The 19,385-nt window shown below is 43.4% G+C and overlaps 1 protein-coding gene across 2 annotated transcripts; it reads right to left on the bottom strand.

Moving 5' to 3' along the window:
• Positions 1-347: 347 nt before the first annotated feature.
• LOC141113267 (regulator of G-protein signaling 9-binding protein-like) lies at positions 348-11,047 on the bottom strand. 2 transcript variants are annotated; one of them, XM_073606290.1, is made up of 3 exons: positions 10,716-11,047; positions 9,497-9,791; positions 348-1,795 (listed from the first exon to the last, which is right to left on the bottom strand). In XM_073606290.1, the coding sequence occupies exons 2-3, from the start codon at positions 9,756-9,758 to the stop codon at positions 1,266-1,268; spliced, it is 792 nt and encodes a 263-aa protein (XP_073462391.1). In that variant the 5' UTR covers positions 9,759-9,791; positions 10,716-11,047; the 3' UTR covers positions 348-1,265. The 2 variants fall into 2 exon arrangements, with proteins under 2 accessions (XP_073462391.1, XP_073462390.1); XM_073606289.1 differs by lacking the exon at positions 10,716-11,047 and adding an exon at positions 10,229-10,383.
• Between the last annotated feature and the right edge of the window lie 8,338 nt (positions 11,048-19,385).

Genomic DNA, 19,385 nt, shown 5'->3' with positions numbered 1-19,385 from the left:
TGACAAATATAGGTACCAGACCCAGTCTTGGCCTTAAAGGCTAAATCTTTTTTCAGAACGGTTTCAGATAATCCACATGCAATGATCTGTTACAGACCCAAAACATTATTCAACTCTTCTGAATGAATGTCACAACAGAGATTCATGCCAGGTGAATTGTGTAAACTCCTGACCAGCAAAGATCTTTGGTGTGAGATCATTATCAGTTGACCCACCAGTTTGAAAAAGAAATCAGAGCCTGCAAAGCCAACATGGTCATGCTTTGATCATGGGTATATAATCCTAGCTTGGAACACAAAACCATTTGTCAACTGCCTTCAGACAATGAAAATACGAGACCCATATCATACAGTGTTGATGCAAACTGCCTGATTTGATACAATAGCAGTAATGATGATATTCACATGACATGCAGGATGTTTGACATGAATCTGAAAGACCAAATACTCTGAAAGTGGGATGATGAATAAGGATGGAGGAAAAAGTCTGTTGCTTCCTGGAAGTATTTGTTGGACCCTGAGGAAGACTCCATGCAGGTCTCAAATGGATTAAGTTATTCAGCTTGCTATGATTAATGTATAAAAACAAAATGAGTTCAAGGTTTTGGTGATTATGCCCTTACGCACTGCTGCATATGATAGCATGTAACATCCATTGTAATTCTTTGATTGTCCTCAGCTGAAAGAGACCCAACCCCATAGATTCTATCACAAGTAAGCAGCCATAACTATGATTTCAGTAGCATACCGGAACAGCTGAGAACCTGCTTACTCACAGGATCTTTTTTTGGGGGCCCCCTTTCACTCTCCAGGCCCCAGAACAGTGGCAATGCCAGTAGTTGCACCTTGGATCATGTAACACCCAACTGTTCTCAACTGAGTTTTCCAATGTTCTGTAGATACAGTCCATGACAGTTGGGTTCACAGTCTTGAATGCCAGCAAGTGTCAATACCTGAGGATATGTGGCAGTGGACTGCTGATTATTCAGCTTGTTGTTAGGACCACTGATGATGCACAGGCCAGTCTGAAAACAAGTACATATATGTCTCTTATAATTCTAGCAAATTATACTGAAATACAGAAACTCTTCTCTGATGTAACCTCTTACACAATGTGTTTACTGAAAAGACATGGCAGGAACCATCTAAAACAAAGGTTCAAGTAAAGTACTAAATCGTTCAAGAGTTTTCTGTTTTTCCCTTCTCTCCATGTTTCAGAGCTGTGCAGTGCAGCTTTTGTTCCTTAATTCAAGTGCTATGTGTTCATTATGAGACCATACAAAGAGGCCGAGCTAATGATTGCCGCTGGGCACAACATCCTCTACTGGATATGTCTTCTCCAGCCAGGATCTCATTATCAGAGCAGTCATCCAGATCGCAGGTTGAACTGACTTCTGCCCAGGCCTCCTCGGTGGCCTCCACTGTCCATATTGGAATGCTGACTTTCATTTGCATATCATGTAGCATTCTTTCTACATGTTCGATCTGACCTGCCAGGTCTGGAGAGCAGGGCCTCTCCCCTCGCTGTGGATTTTCTTTTACTCTTGTGCTCGGTGACTTGATGTTGCGAGCCCTGTAGGCCACTTCAGAGGTTTTACCAATGACCCCAGTATTAACTAGTCTCTTGCGTCGGCCATGCAGAGGAAAGAGTTGGCAAAGATGATGAGCTTTACACAGGTCCTGCTGGAAAAACTCTAGTGTGGAAAGGAAGAGTACCCAGATTCGTTCAAGTTCCACCCTATCCTCTTGAGTCACCTCTTGTTCCATCAGCAAGACCATCAGTGTGTTCCTCAGATCTTTTAATAAAGAAATACACAAAATTACAAATTGTTTTAGAATATATTCAACACTACAAATATATACAGAACAGGTCTTGATCATATAAATTTTTTGTGAATATGCTAGTCTGATTTATTATAGTGTTTTCATTAATTTCACCAAAGCTGAACTCCAGGCACAAAAAATGCGTTTAAATAGATTTCTTGATAGTCACATATGATGTAAATCCACTTTGTGTGCACCATATACCTTTGCAAATTCAGAGATTACTTTGTAAAAGTAGTAGTGACATCATCACTGTGCTGCTAGATGTACTGAAAGGTGTGGGGTTTGTTTTTTTTTACAGCTTCCATGCAGCGATTAAAAATAGAGGGCGTGGCCTGATGTAATAGGTGGACCTTGCATTTTAGTACAAGGTTCACTTTAACCCCTTCCTGCCGCCGCCTCCCAGCCCTTTAACTACTTACCCACTGGGCACTTAATGGATGAGTATGCTGAGGATGGATGGATAGATGAATGAGTATGCTGAGGATGGATGGCTGAGCATGGATGTATGAGTATGCTGAGTATGGATGGATGGATGGATGAGTATGCTGAGCATGGATGGATGGCTGGAATGGGCACATATCAGCGTTGTGGGCACTACAGATCCAGCCCACAGTGCTGCTGCCACTACTCTCTCACCTCCCCCTGTACCAATAGGTACGGGGAGGGGAGAGAGGCACTGCACGTGACGCCGGTTTGTTTACAAGTGATCGCTCCGTCACTTGATGGAGCGATCACGCGGTAAACGCCCGCTCTAAGTGGCCATTTACCATGATGGACCCGGCGGTCATGGCTGTTCCCAGGGGCGCGTGAGAGCAGGATTCTGGGAGGACGTCATCGTATGCCCTGCCAGAGTTATCTCTGCAGCGGTCATTCGGCTATAGCGCAGTCCGCAAGCGGTTAAGAAATTCCAGATGCCGGGAGGCAGGTATTCAGGTCATGTGCCCACTGTGATTGGCTGTCACATGGTCGGAAAGTTCCAGATCGCAAGTATGCATCGGGAGCTTTCTGGTCTTGGTTGGCGACTGTGCTGGGCCGCATATATGCGGCCTCTCAGTGTCAAAGCCCACCCGCCGAGAGGCCACATATATGTGTGCAGCTAGTGGAAAAGGGTTAAAGCAGTATTAAACCCAAACATGTCCTTTCCTGGCTCACCTCATGTCAGCATACAGCCAGTCAACTCTGCCCCCTTGACCCCACAGGACAACCCCTGAGAGTAGGCAGTGCCAGACTAGTCTTTTTCTGCCAACAATTACAAAACAGCCAGTTAGAAGTCACCTTCTACTTTGTGCAAAGGTCCAAATCATTTGATGGAGGGGGGATTATGGTGTGGAGTTGTTTTTAAAGTGTAAGTAAACCCCCCTATTGTTTTCAGCCAAGGAAGCTGCCATCTTTGCCTCTGTTTAATCTACAACTGCCATGATGCTGCACATACGATCTGTTATGACACCAGCTATTGGATGGTTTGACAGTTTGGTTGAGAGCACAACCAAATTGGAGTGTTACATTTCCAGTACGTGCTGGAATTTAAACTGTTTCATAGTTGGGGTTTACATCCGCTTTAAGGGGTTGGAACTCTTAAGGAGTCAGCATACCAAGACATTTTGGACAATTTCATGCTCCCAACTTTATGGGAACAGTTTGGGAATGACCCCTTCCTGTTCCAACATGACTGCACACAGTGTACAAAGCAAGGTCCATAAAGACATGGACGAGCGAGTTTGGGGTGGAGGAACTGGACTGGCTTGCACAGAGTCCTGACCTCAACCTGATAGAACACCTTTGGGATGAATTAGAGCAGAGACTGCGAGCCAGGCCTTCTTATCCAACATCAGCGCCTGACCTCACAAATGCACTTCTGGAAGAATGGTCAAACATTCCCATAGACACCCTCCTAAACCTTGTGGACAGCCTTCATAGAAGATTTGTAGTTGTTATAGCTGCAAAGGGTGGACCAACTCAATATTGAAACCTACGGACTTATGCCCCGTACACACGGTCAGACTTTGTTCGGACATTCCGACAACAAAATCCTAGGATTTTTTCAGACGGATGTTGGCTCAAACTTGTCTTGCATACACACGGTCACACAAAGTTGTCGGAAAATCCGATCGTTCTAAACACGGTGACGTAAAACACGTACGTCGGGACTATAAACGGGGCAGTGGCCAATAGCTTTCATCTCTTTATTTATTCTGAGCATGCGTGGCACTTTGTCCGTCGGATTTGTGTACACACGATCGGAATTTCCGACAACGGATTTTGTTGTCGGAAAATTTTATAGCCTGCTCTCAAACTGTGTGTCGGAAAATCCGATGGAAAATGTGTGATGGAGCCTACACACGGTCAGAATTTCCGACAACAAGGTCCTATCACACATTTTCCGTCGGAAAATCCGACCGTGTGTACAGGGCATAAGACTGGGATGCCATTAAAGTTCATGTGTGTGTAAAGGCAGGTGTCCCAATACTTTTGATAAGTGTGTGTTATATTATTATTATTGGTACTTATAAAGCGCCATCAATTTACGCAGCGCTTTACATATACATTGTACATTCACATTGGTCCCTACTCTCAAGGCGCTTACAATCTAAGGTCCCTAACTCACATTCATATACTAGGGCCAATTTAGATGCCAATTACCCTACCAGCATGTCTTTGGAATATATATATCAAAATGAGAATCACAATTTTTTTTTTTTGGTTAGAATAAAAAGATCACAATTTTTTCCCAAAAAATTGCATTTGAAAGACCGCTGCGCAAATACAGTGTGACATAAAATATTGCAACAACCACCATTTTATTCTCTAGGGTGTCTACTAATAAATATATATATTTATTTATTTATATATTTATATTTAGGGGTTCTAATTTTCCAAAAAAAAAAAAAAATGATTTTAACTTGAAACCAACAAATGTCAGAAAAAGGTCTAGGCCCGGTTCACACTGGTGCGATGCCAGACATCGCATGTGATTCAAAAGCACTGCTGTTCACATCACATGCGATGCAATTTCATTTCGCAGCGGTCTTTCAAATGCAATTTTTTGGGAAAAAAATTGTGATCTTTTTATTCTAACCAAAAAAAAAAAAAATTGTGATTCTCATTTTGATATATATAAATCACACCGCATTCGGTCCAAACACGCACAGGACCCTTTTTTTTTTGTTCGAACCAGAATCAGATCGCATGGCTGTTCACACCTGTGCGGTCCGATTCATGTCCGACCTGTCAGTTCGCAGTGCGATATGCAAGCTGAACTGGGGTGTCATTAACAATGTATTGACACCCCCCAGTAGTTCACATATGGCAATGTGAACTGCCATGCGAGTCGGTGCGATGCGGGAACCCGCAGTAGATTCGCAGACTGCCCGTTTTTTTTTTCCTTTCTTTCGAGGGCTGTGGCTTCAGAAGAGCAGAGAGAATTCTTTGCATAGCAAGAATCGTGAAACACTTTAGTCAAGATCGCAACAGGAAAAAAAAAAAATCGTGATAACGATTCTTGACGATTAATCATGCAGTATATATGTATCACACACACTCCTCAAAAAGTCTATATCATTTTTTTGTGCAGAGATGTGCCACAAGCTTTGAGTCCCAGCAGAGTCCTTCAACACATCTGCACACTCGTGGCATTTCCATGCATGCGCAAACATGGAGCCAGTATGGAAATTCTAACATTCAGGATCTCTACACATGTCCAAACTCCCCACCTAGCATGGACCTAAAAGCCAGACAGAGATCTTTGGCATATTTGCCAGACTAAAAAGATTGTGCTCCGAAGGGAGGGGTGCAGGCCCCAAGTGAGAGGAGACTGAAGTTCATCTTTAAGGCATTTCCTCTTTATCTGTACTCCTGACAACTCATCACAGTGCACCGCATTTCCATGGGCCAGCCTCTGATGATCAGAAACCCACATGCGCGTTTCGACAACGAGCCCCGGGTTCTTGAACTATCATTTATTTTGAACATGATGGAAAATGCATTAAAATGCATGACATTGCACGCAGTGGAAATAAGCACTCAGCCTTCTTCCACTCATAAATCATCAAAAGACAACAGATTAACACGGCTTCATGACCAGCTTCAAATGCTTTTATCCAAAGGAGGTTTTTTGTTTTGTTTTGTTTTTCCCCCCATTTTACTTTTTATTGAAAGAATGATTTCCATAAAACAGTGGATTGCTTGTACACTTTTAATATATAGATGTTAAACAATTTTGTCTTTGAGCATTTGATTTATAAAAGGTTTCGTCATTGAAAACTGTAGAAGGAACAATGAGTCTGGCGTTTTACAGGATTTAAATGTATAGATAGTGACAGCGCGAGAGACGCCATATTCATAGTACAGAAGTGTAATGTCAGCCTTACCGCTCTTTACAAGAAGTAAAATCTGCCTTGTCTAGTCATAAAACATTGAACAGATTCTTTGTCCCTGTACAAAGAGGATTTGCTGCATTTTGTTGTGCTTGGAAATGCATAGGGGCCGGTTCACACATTTTACCCCCTCTTTTTTTCTTAACTTCTGTGCGTTTTTGATGCATTTTACGGCGTTCCAGTGCAGGAAAAATGCAGCATGTTCTACTTTTTTTTCTGGAATTGCAAGCACTGGTGCGAACTATGCCATTAAAAACCATATAACCTACTTTCCATGAGTTTTTGATACAGAAAAAATAAATAAATAAAAACGCACTGGACTGCATGTGGTGTGAACTGGCCCTAAAAGCAAGTTACATATTCAGTATTGGGGCTGACACTGTAAAATCCAATAGAGGTTATATGAGATTTACTGGAACATTATTGTAGGGCTCATTCACACACAGGGCTTGTTTACACAAGCGTTAGCCCTCTGAAGAGCGATCTGTGGTGGATCACTCCTTAACCACTTGCCGACCGCTGCACGCCGATGTACGTCCAAAGTTTGCCGGCGGATATCGTTGTTATGGCAGCAGCTAGCTGCCATAACCCCGGTATCCCCGTTTTCGTGCGGCGGTCAGCTTTCAGATAAAAGTGGTCTCGCCGCAAGATAACTTATTAGTGGCGGCAGAGGCCCCCTCCCCCCCTCCCGCCGCGATCCGCTGGCTTCTCTTTTTGAGATGTGTTGTTTACAAGTTAAAAACTGTTTTTTTTTGGTTTTTTTGCTAGAAAATTACTAAGAAAAAAAAAAAAAAAAAAAAATGTATAATGTTTGGGGGTTCTAACACCCTAGAGAATAAAAAGGCGGTCGTTGCAATACTTTCTGTCACACCGTATTTGCGCAGCGGTCTTACAAGCGCACTTTTTTTGGAAAAAGAATACACTTTTTTGAATTAAAAAAAAAAAATAAGACAACAGGAAAGTCAGCCCATTTTTTTTTTTTTTATATTGTGAAAGATAATGTTACGCTGAGTAAATTGATACCCAACATGTCACGCTTCAAAATTGCGCCCACTCGTGGAATGGCGACAAACTTTTACCCTTAAAAATCTCCATAGGCGACATTTAAAAAAATTCTACAGGTTGCATGTTTTAAGTTACAGAGCAGGTCGAGGGCTAGAATTATTGCTCTTGCTCTACCGATCGCGGCGATACCTCATATGTGTGGTTTGAACACCGTTTTCATATGCGTATGTGTTCGCTTCTGCACACGAGCTTGGCGGGATGGGGCACGTTTAAAATTTTTTTTTTACTGGATCCATTGGCAGCGGCGGAGTGCAACGGAGTGGGGCGGGAGGGGGGGGGGGGCCCCACTCCTGTCGCCGATAAAAGTGATCTTGCGGTGAATTCGCCGTAGAGACCACTTTTATCAGAAACCGGACTGACGGCCGAACACGAGGATACCGGGGTTATGGCAGCTAGCTGCTGCCATAACAACGATATCCCTCATCAAATTAAGGGCGTATATCGGCGTACGGCGGTGCGGACGCGCATGCTGGAAAACCAGACGCCAATCAGCACTCTCCTCAGCCAATGGCTGAGCGCACTGACCGGAGTGTTCTGGCAGGGGGGCATTCCCCTGTCAGAACACAATAGCTCAGTGGGGGAGATAGCTGTACTAACATCGGATTGTTAGTACAGCGGCTCTGACCTGAGCTGTCCGTTTTTTTTTTTATTCAACCCGCTAAGGTACGAAAATTGTTGTACGACAAAATAAAAATTCAGAAGGGATGTCATGTATTGTATTGTATTTTCGGACAACTGTACTAATTAAGCAAAAATCATACGATCTGGTATTGTACGAGAAAACTTTTCGGGTTTGTCCCTTCGGAAAATTTTGGACGAAAGCTGTGCACTAATGATCAGAATGTCGTACAAAAAAAAATACAGATTTAAAAGCGATTGTACGATAATCTGATCGTGTGTACGGGGCTTTCGTCACCTCACCACCCCAGAAGATTGTCATACAGTCAGGCAGCAAGATTTCTGTAATGGCTTCTTACTTCATGTGGCATAAAGCAGAATGCCATTTGTACTGCATTTCCTATTGCCGGCTGTTGATCACAACTCAGAAAAGTGCGGTACATACTGGAGGTTGTTTACTAAAGAAATGAAGGCTGTGCATTTTGCAAAGTGATTGGGTATTCCTCCCTCCCACTGACCACCATCATAAGGTGGTATTTTTCCCACTGACCACCAACGTAAGGTGATATTTTCCCCACTGACCATCAATGTATGGTGTATTTTTTCCACTGACCACCACCGTGAGGGGTATTTTTCCCCAAATGACCACCAATGCAAGGTGCATTTTTCCTACTGACCACCAATGCAAGGGGTATTTTTCCTACTGACCACCAATGCAAGGGGTATTTTTCCTACTGACCACCAATGCAAGGGGTATTTTTCCTACTGACCACCAATGCAAGGTGCATTTTTCCTACTGACCACCAATGCAAGGTGCATTTTTCCTACTGACCACCAATGCAAGGTGCATTTTTCCTACTGACCACCAATGCAAGGGGTATTTTTCCAACTGACCACCAATGCAAGGGGTATTTTTCCAACTGACCACCAATGCAAGGGGTATTTTTCCTACTGACCACCAATGCAAGGGGTATTTTCCCCACTGACCACCAATGCAAGGGGTATTTTCCCCACTGACCACCAATGCAAGGGGTATTTTCCCACTGACCACCACTGTAAGGTGATATTTTCCCCACTGACCACCAATGTATGGCGTATTTCTCCCCACTGACCACCACCGTAAAGTGGTAGCTTTACCACTGACCACCACTGTAAAGTGGTAGCTTTCCCACTGACCACCACAAGGTGGTATTTTTTCACTGACCACCATCCAAGGTGCATTTTCCCACTGACCACCAACGTAAAGGGTATTTTTCCCACTGACCACCAACGTAAAGGGTATTTTTCCCACTGACCACCAACGTAAAGGGTATTTTTCCCACTGACCACCAACGTAAAGGGTATTTTTCCCACTGACCACCAACGTAAAGGGTATTTTTCCCACTGACTACCAACATAAGGGGTGTGGGGGGGGGATTCTTCCCACTGACCACCAATGTAAGGTGATAATTTTTCCCACTGACCATCAATGTATGGTGTATTTTCCCCACTGTGAGGGGTATTTTTCTCACTGACCCCAACATACTGGTTCTATCAGAAGTTCCCCAAAACATGAAAAAGACTTCAAGGGTTGTTTGGGGGGGTATAGCGGTTGAGAAAAGCTGCCCCACTCACCGGTGCTCAGTTCAAATGCTTTCTTTCTGCTCTCCTCCAGCTCCTCTCGCAGTCGAGTGCAGTCTGACGTCCCCCCAACACACAATACCAGTTGCCGGTAACACGCGGTCACTTTATTCAGCGAGTTGTGAACTTTCTTGCAGTCGGTGACGGTCCCCTGACCGCTGCTCTCTGCTGTATGCCCACGAAGCCCGCGCAGCGTCAGCGTCCTGCTGGGGTGTAAGTGTGGGGGTGCCGGTGGGGCACCCTCCAGGGCCGACATGCTTGACCCGTCCCAGTCCTGTGGCGGGGGCACCTGGGAAAGAAAAAAATACAAAAGTAAAAAACTGATCAATACATCTGTAAAAAAAAAAAAAAAAAAAAAGCCATCAGAGCACATTTCATGTTACAGCCGTTCTGTATTCATTCTGTCCATGGAGATCTCTGATTGTTCACAATGGGATGGGCAGTGCCAATTAAATGCCCATTAGTGCACAGCAAGCCCTGCAAACAAGAAGATTTGATTTTCTGCAAGTCATCATTGAACACTATAGGAATGAATGTGTATTGTGTGAAGGAGGCCAATGATGAGGATCAGAGATGACTTGCACCACGCCTGTTCAGAAACTCTGCTGGGTTTACTAGATTTGCATGGCGGTGACATACACAACGCTAATCTCAGCTCTGACCTCACTCTTCCCTTCCCACTAAAGAGGCTGCATGTATATTATATATAGAAAAATGGAGAATTACCAAAACAGCATCTTCCAAGACTTCTCCCTAGGAATCCTAGCCCAGGCTCCCCATGTCTGGCTGGGAGGAGGATGCTGCTGTCACCGATCACTCCCTGGATATGAAGGGGCTGTGCATGGAGCAGCTGACAGCCCTTCCAGCAAGACTGGAGCAGTTGCTTGTAGCAACCAATCGAAATAAAACAGTTGCTTGTAGCAACCAATCAAAGTAAAGCAGTTGCTTGTAGCAACCAATCAAAGTAAAGCAGTTGCTTGTAGCAACCAATCAGGTTTCAATGTCTGACCTATGCTGGTAAATGAAGAAGGATGGTTGGTTGCTAGGGGCAACAGATTCTCCCTTTGCATTGGTAAATAAAGAATGCTGGCCGTTGCTAGGGGAAACAGACGCCTCCCCCTCGCTCTAGTCTTCCCAGCTCAGCCCAGGGCATTGTACCCTCCCCCGGGCCGGCTATGGAGGGAGCGCCCCCCGATCTCCGGCCACAACTTACCTGGCCCCCTGCAGAGTTGGCCGGGCGGCGGAGCGGTCACATCCCGGGGTGGGCCCGGCTTAGGGAGGGAGGTGAGGAGCGGAGCGTTGTGTGTGCGGCTCAGCCTGACTGTTTAATAGGATAATGGCAGGAAGCAGCTGCTGTGCTGATTAAAGTCTCATGGAGCCGGATTCCCCGGGGGATCCAGTGTGGGAAGAGCTCCGAGCCCCCGGGGGTGGATCCCATCTACCCCCCAACACACCGAGGAGGAGGGGCGGATTTATCACCGTACACTGACCGGGGGGAGCGCCGAGCACATCGATCTACCGACCGCACCGTACACTGACCGGGGGGAGCGCCGATCTACTGACTGCAAATTACAGGGAACGGGGGAGACTGACTTCCCGACCGCCTATCACATTGTACACAATACATCGATCACACTGTACACTACACTAAACGGAGCCCGCCTATCACATCACACACTACACATTGTACACAATACATCACACTGCACAGTACACATCATACAACACATCATACAGTACACAACACATCACACAAGACACAACATACCATACACAACATACAGTACACAACACAGCATACAGTACACATCATACACAACACATCACACAGTACAAAACATACAGTACACAACACATAACAAAGTACACAACACATCATACAGTACACAGCACACCACACAGTATACATCATACAGTACACAACACATCACACAGTACACAACACATCAACAGTTTACATCATACAGTACACACTGTAGACAATATAAACGACAACACACAGGACACAAGGGAGACACCCTGCCTATCACAACACATCACACACTACATATTGTACACAATACATCACACTGCACAGTACGCACTGTACAAATACATCACACGGCATAGTACACAATACATCACACTCCACATCACACTGCACAGTACACATCACATCACACAGTACACAATACATCACACAGTACTCATCACATCACACAGTACATAATACATCGCACAGTACACAATACAATACACAATACAGTACATAATGCATCACACAGTACACATCACATCACACAGTACACATCACATCACACAGTACACAATACATCACACAGTACACAATACATCACATCACACAGTACACAATACATCACACAGTACACATCACATCACACAGTACATAATACATCGCACAGTACACAATACAGTACACAATACAGTACATAATGCATCACACAGTATACATCACATCACACAGTACACAATACATCACACAGTACTCATCACATCACACAGTACATAATACATCGCACAGTACACAATACAGTACATAATGCATCACACAGTATACATCACATCACACAGTACACAATACATCACACAGTACACAATACATCACATCACACAGTACACAATACATCACACAGTACACATCACATCACACAGTACATAATACATCACACAGTACACAATACATCACACAGTACACATCACATCACACAGTACATAATACATCACACAGTACACAATACATCACACAGTACACATCACATCACACAGTACACAATACATCACACATCACACAGTACACATCACATCACACAGTACATAATACATCACACAGTACACAATACATCACACAGTACACAATACATCGCACAGTACACAATACAGTACACATCACACAGTACACAATACAGTACACAACACATCAACAGTTTACATCATACAGTACACACTGTAGACAATATACACGACAACACACAGGACACAAGGAGACACCCTCCCTGTCTGCCTATCACAACACATCACACACTACACATTGTACAAAATACATCACACTGCACAGTACGCACTGTACAAAATACATCACACGGCATAGTACACAATACATCACACAGTACATCACACAGTACTCATCACATCACACAGTATACATCACATCACACAGTATACATCACATCACACAGTACACAATACATCACACAGCACAGTACACAATACAGTATACAATACAGTACATAATGCATCACACAGTACACATCACATCACACAGTATACATCACATCACACAGTACACAATACATCACACAGTACACAATACATCACACAGTACACATCACATCACACAGTACACAATACATCACATCACACAGTACACAATACATCACACAGTACACAATACATCACACAGTACACATCACATCACACAGTATACATCACATCACACAGTACACAATACATCACACAGTACACATCACATCACACAGTACACAATACATCACACAGTACACATCACATCACACAGTATACATCACATCACACAGTACACAATACATCACACAGTACACATCACATCACACAGTACACAATACATCACACAGTACACATCACATCACACAGTACATAATACATCACACAGCACAGTACACAATACAGTATACAATACAGTACATAATGCATCACACAGTATACATCACATCACACAGTATACATCACATCACACAGTACACAATACATCACACAGTACACAATACAGTATACAATACAGTACATAATGCATCACACAGTATACATCACATCACACAGTATACATCACATCACACAGTATACATCACATCACACAGTATACATCACATCACACAGTATACATCACATCACACAGTACACATCACATCACACAGTACACATCACATCACACAGTACATAATACATCACACAGCACAGTACACAATACAGTATACAATACAGTACATAATGCATCACACAGTACACATCACATCACACAGTATACATCACATCACACAGTATACATCACATCACACAGTATACATCACATCACACAGTACACATCACATCACACAGTACACATCACATCACACAGTATACATCACACAGCACAGCACACAATACAGTACACATCACACAGTACACAATACACCACACAGCACATTACACAGTACACATCACACAATACATCACACAGGACACAACACACACACAGTACACACACTACCCCTTCTGTCATTCACCCCTCCATTGCATCACTGCCCTGCACCCCCCAATCTTCTACACTAGTCTGATGATAAACATTTTAGTGCTGAGTCCCGGGAGAGGAGTTGATCAGTAATGGAGTTTTTTTCTGTCTCAATACACAACCATCAGTAATGATTTCCTGCTCAGATCTGATACCTCTGCTACAGAGCCAGACTTCCATTATCACACATCACTGAGCTGATTATAATATCTATTGTTTCTTATTCTGTATTTCAAAGGGTCACTCCGCCCAAAGCTGATATTTCAGTTTTCAGTATAGATATCAGAGAGTTACACCACCGTCTTATATCTGTCAGTGGCCAGGGTCTGCCCACAACTACTAAATCACTTTAGGTTGGATTGTGACTTTATTACTTAATCATATCGCTTATACCGAGCCCAGACCTGTAAGGAAGACATTGAATTCTTACCTCTCCTTCATCTCACACCTCTACAGCCACACACACTGGTCCACCCTACTCCACTGGGATGGCAAGGTCCATAAAGACATGGCTAAGCAAGTTTTTCGGCAGGGAATTGTGTGAAGACAGACTGTTTACCTAAAATCCAACCGTTAGTACGCTCCATCAGACAATTGTTGTCCAACTTTCAGCCAACAAATGACAGGCTAGTAAGTTTTCGGCGGACAACAGTCTGTTGTCAGATTTTCATATTGTGTGTACAAAAGTCCAAAGTACAAACAGGCATGCTCGGAATCAGTGCTCACCCAACACGACATTAGCAGAAGGGGCCCAAAGGGTGGCGCTCAAGAGTTGAAATTCTACGTAGTACGTCACTAAGTTTGTGTTTGTTGGCTGACAATTGTGTATGTATTTTGTATGCAAGACAAGTCCCTGGCCAACGCCCTTTGGACAAAAGTCTGACGCTCTGTTGGCCAACAATCCGATCGTGTGTACGAGGCTTAAGACTGGGATGCCATTAAAGTTCATGTAAAGGCAGGCGTCCCAATACTTTTGGTAATATAGTGTATGCGATATACAGAGATGGACACACTATTCGAAAAGTTACCACCAAATACTTGTCAAATCATTCATCAAAATTAAAAAAGTTTCCACACTTTTATATATATATAACTTAGTTAAAAAATGTGTGGAAACTTTTAGTAGAACCCTCGTACTTTCCACAGACAGAACATCTTTTCTTCATTGATTTTACAGGCAGTCGGGATGTTTTAGGACTGTCCATACATGATTGAATGACTGGCGCTGCTCCCTGCAAGTGGGGGGATGTCATCTGGGCTGAGATTTTAAAGCAAATCAGCACTTTGCCCATTCAGAATGGGTAGGAGGAGGGTGGGAGGCAAGGATTGGGCGGGAGGGAGCTGTGCCCAAAACTGGGTTTTAAAGGTTTTTTTTATTTTCACTTCAGCCGAAAAATTGGCATTAATCAGCGGGCCGAAGGATGGAAGCAGAGCTAATAGCGGCCCCTGTAGCCCTCTGCACCACAATGTATTTCATGACCACAGGATGCTCCAAAATAGTTCCAATCGTTGTTGCATACCCCAGCAAATTGAAAAGTTTAAAAGTGGTCCAAAATTTGGGGTGCACTGGCACAGGAAGAAATGTCCCCGCATCATCCCCACAGCCATAAATCCCCCCGTACAGTGACACCTACAGTCAGGTCCATAAATATTGGGACATCGACACAATTCTAATTTTTTTGGCTCTATACACCACCACAATGGATTTGAAATGAAACGAACAAGATGTGCTTTAACTGCAGACTTTCAGCTTTAATTTGAGGGTATTTACATCCAAATCAGGTGAACGTTGTAGGAATTACAACAGTTTGTATATGTGCCTCCCACTTTTTAAGGGACCAAAAGTAATGGGACAGATTAACAATCATCCATCAAACTTTCACTTTTTAATACTTCGTTGCAAATCCTTTGCAGTCAATTACAGCCTGAATTCTGGAACGCATAGACATCACCAGACGCTGGGTTTCATCCCTGGTGATGCTCTGCCAGGCCTCTACTGCAACTGTCTTCAGTTCCTGCTTGTTGTTGGGGCATTTTCCCTTCAGTTTTGTCTTCAGAAAGTGAAATGCATGCTCAATCGGATTCAGGTCAGGTGATTGACTTGACCATTGCATAACATTCCACTTCTTTCCCTTAAACTCTTTGGTTGCTTTCGCAGTATGCTTCGGGTCATTGTCCATCTGCACTGTGAAGCGCCGTCCAATGAGTTCTGAAGCATTTTGCTGAATATGAGCAGATAATATTGCCCGAAACACTTCAGAATTCATCCTGCTGCTTTTGTCAGCAGTCACATCATCAATAAATACAAGAGAACCAGTTCCATTGGCAGCCATGCATGCCCACGCCATGACACTACCACCACCATGCTTCACTGATGAGGTGGTATGCTTTGGATCATGAGCAGTTCCTTTCCTTCTCCATACTCTTCTCTTCCCATCACTCTGGTACAAGTTGATCTTGGTCTCATCTGTCTTTAGTCTTTAGGATGTTGTTCCAGAACTGTGAAAGCTTTTTTAGATGTTGTTTGGCAAACTCTAATCTGGCCTTCCTGTTTTTGAGGCTCACCAATGGTTTACATCTTGTGGTGAACCCTCTGTATTCACTCTGGTGAAGTCTTCTCTTGATTGTTGACTTTGACACACATACACCTACCTCCTGGAGAGTGTTCTTGATCTGGCCAACTGTTGTGAAGGGTGTTTTCTTCACCAGGGAAAGAATTCTTCAGTCATCCACCACAGTGGTTTTCCGTGGTCTTCCGGGTCTTTTGGTGTTGCTGAGATCACCAGTGCGTTCTCTCTTTTTAAGGATGTTCCAAACAGTTGATTTGGCCACACCTAATGTTTTTGCTATCTCTCTGATGGGTTTGTTTTGTTTTTTCAGCCTAATGATGGCTTGCTTCACTGATAGTGACAGCTCTTTGGAGCTCATATTGAGAGTTGACAGCAACAGATTCCAAATGCAAATAGCACACTTGAAATGAACTCTGGACCTTTTATCTGCTCCTTGTAAATGGGATAATGAGGGAATAACACACACCTGGCCATGGAACAGCCAAGCAGCCAATTGTCCCATTACTTTTGGTCCCTTAAAAAGTGGGAGGCACATATACAAACTGTTGTAATTCCTACACCGTTCACCTGATTTGTATGTAAATACCCTCAAATTAAAGCTGAAAGTCTGCAGTTAAAGCACATCTTGTTCGTTTCATTTCAAATCCGTTGTGGTGGTGTATAGAGCCAAAAAGATTAGAATTGTGTCGATGTTCCAATATTTATGGACCTGACTGTATACTATCCTTTTGTAGAGCCTTCTACAAAGATAATTTCATAGTCACTATTTACCCCTTACAGAGATCCCCAAGTGATGGATTCCATTGTAATGAGAACCCTAAATTACTGGTATAGAGGTTCCTCAGTCTATACAGATATTTACAGCATTCCTACAGTCAGAAATCTCACAGATTATTCCTATAAAGATCCCCAAGATCATTGCTATAGAAACTTCCCTATCTCTATAGAGAAAATGGCGGTTGTTGCAATATTTTATATCACACGGTATTTGTGCAGCGGTGTTTTAAACGCAACTTTTTGGGAAAAGGGACACTTTCATGAATTTAAAAAAAACGAAACATTAAAGTTAGCCCAATTTTTTTGTATAATGTGAAAGATGATGTTACACCGAGTAAATAGATACCAAACATGTCACGCTTTATAATTGCACGCACTTGTGAAATCGCAACAAACTATGGTACCTAAAAATCTCCATAGGCGGTGCTTAAAATTTTTTTACGGTTACCAGGTTAGAGTTACAGAAGAGGTCTAGTGCTAGAATTATTGCTCTCGCGGCGATATCTCACGTGTGATTTGAACACCGTTTACATATGCGGGCGCGACTTCCGTATGCGTTTTCTTTGCTGCGCGAGCTCGGGGACGGGTGCGCTTTAAAATTTTTATTTTTTTTTATTTATTTTATTTATTTTAATATTATTAAATTGTGTTTTTTTTTTTTTTTTTTTTAAATATTTGATCACTTTTATTGCTGTCACAAGGAATGTAAACATCCCTTGTGACAGTAATAGGTGGTGACAGGTACTCTTTATGGAGGGATCGGGGGTCTAAAAGACCCCCGATCCCTCCTTTGCACTTCACAGTATTCAGATCACCGAAAACGGCGATTCTGAATACTGTATATTTTTTTAAAATCCGGCACCATTGGCAGCCGAGTAAACAGGAAGTGACGTTGTGACGTCGCTTCCGTGTTTACATTCAGGAGACTGGCACGAAGCCATTTCTGGCTTTGTGCCAGTTTGTCTCTAGCTGCCGGAAGTGGCGGATCGAGGATCGGGTCTCCTGGTGGGACGGGAGGCCCGGTCAGAGCGGCGGGAGGGGGGAATGTCCCCTCCTGCTCCTCCAGGGTAACAATCGAGTGGCTTTTAGCCGCATCGGTTGTTATCCCTGGATAGCCGATCGCCCGCTCTAAAAAACGGTACCGGGATGATGCCTGCAGCTGCGGGCATCATCCCGGTATAACCCCCGAAAGCCGAGGCCGCATATTTGCGTACGCTTGACGGGAAGGGGTTAAATATACTTTAAGAAAGTACAAACTTGAGAGCACTATTTTCCAACAATTTAATGTGTTTTAGCATTTAAAGCATATTTAAACCCAAACATAAAAATGTAATATATTGCAGTTTACCAGTTCTTAGATGAGTTGGCTGCATTAGTTTTCATATTTGCAGGATTTTAGTTTAAAGTGGTTCTATAGGCAGAAGGTTTTTTTTTTATCTTCATGCATTCTATGCATGAAGATAAAAAAAAAACCTTCTGTGTGCAGCTCCCCCCTCATAGTTACCTAAGCCCCATCTCAATCCATTGATGTGCACAAGAGCCTCGGCTCTCTGGGGACTCTCTCTCCTCATTGGTTGAGATAGCAGCAGGCGCCATTGGCTGCCGCTGCTGTCACTCACGGCCAGTGAGCCAATGAGGAAAAAGAGTGGGCGGAATGGACACACAGCTGCTTGCTGTGGGGGCACTCGGCAGGAGGGAGGGGCCAGGAGTGCCGGTGAGGGACCTGAGAAGAGGAGGATCGGGGCTGCTCTGTGCAGAACCATTACACAGAGCAGGTACATATGACATGTTTGTTTTTATTTTTTTTAAAAGCCAAGCCTTTAATAACACTTTAACTTTCCCCTGATCCTGCCAGTAACACACTTCATGTCTAAGGTGACAATGCTCACTCACTATACTGTATTTGTGGAGGAGCACCATTATCACCTTAGGCTATTTTCTTGATTTGGACTACAAACCCCACCCACTATATTTTTTCAGATAATAATATTAATATAATTTACATCTTTTAGCTGCTTTTTCAATATATTTTCTCCTCTGAGTTTACTTCTGAAATAGTCCCCAACCGCAATGGAATACTCACTGTTCTATGTGCCCCCCCCCCTGTGTTACCAAGACCTAAGTGCACTTTTTCGATTCTTTTCCCTGACTGGCCTCCAGTGATAAAAAAAGAGATGATACAAATCCTCCTACATAAGTTGTACCTGTTTATCTGCAGTCTTCTCTTCCCTACATCCATTCAAAGTCCAGAATTTATAAAACTTGTCTGAGAGTTCAGAAAAAAGGGGACGGA

Source organism: Aquarana catesbeiana, linkage group LG12 (assembly GCF_042186555.1).
Source record: "Aquarana catesbeiana isolate 2022-GZ linkage group LG12, ASM4218655v1, whole genome shotgun sequence".
Classification (NCBI taxonomy): domain Eukaryota; kingdom Metazoa; phylum Chordata; class Amphibia; order Anura; family Ranidae; genus Aquarana; species Aquarana catesbeiana.
Note: the sequence above shows the minus strand (reverse complement) of the source record. Positions and strands in the feature narration are given on the sequence as shown.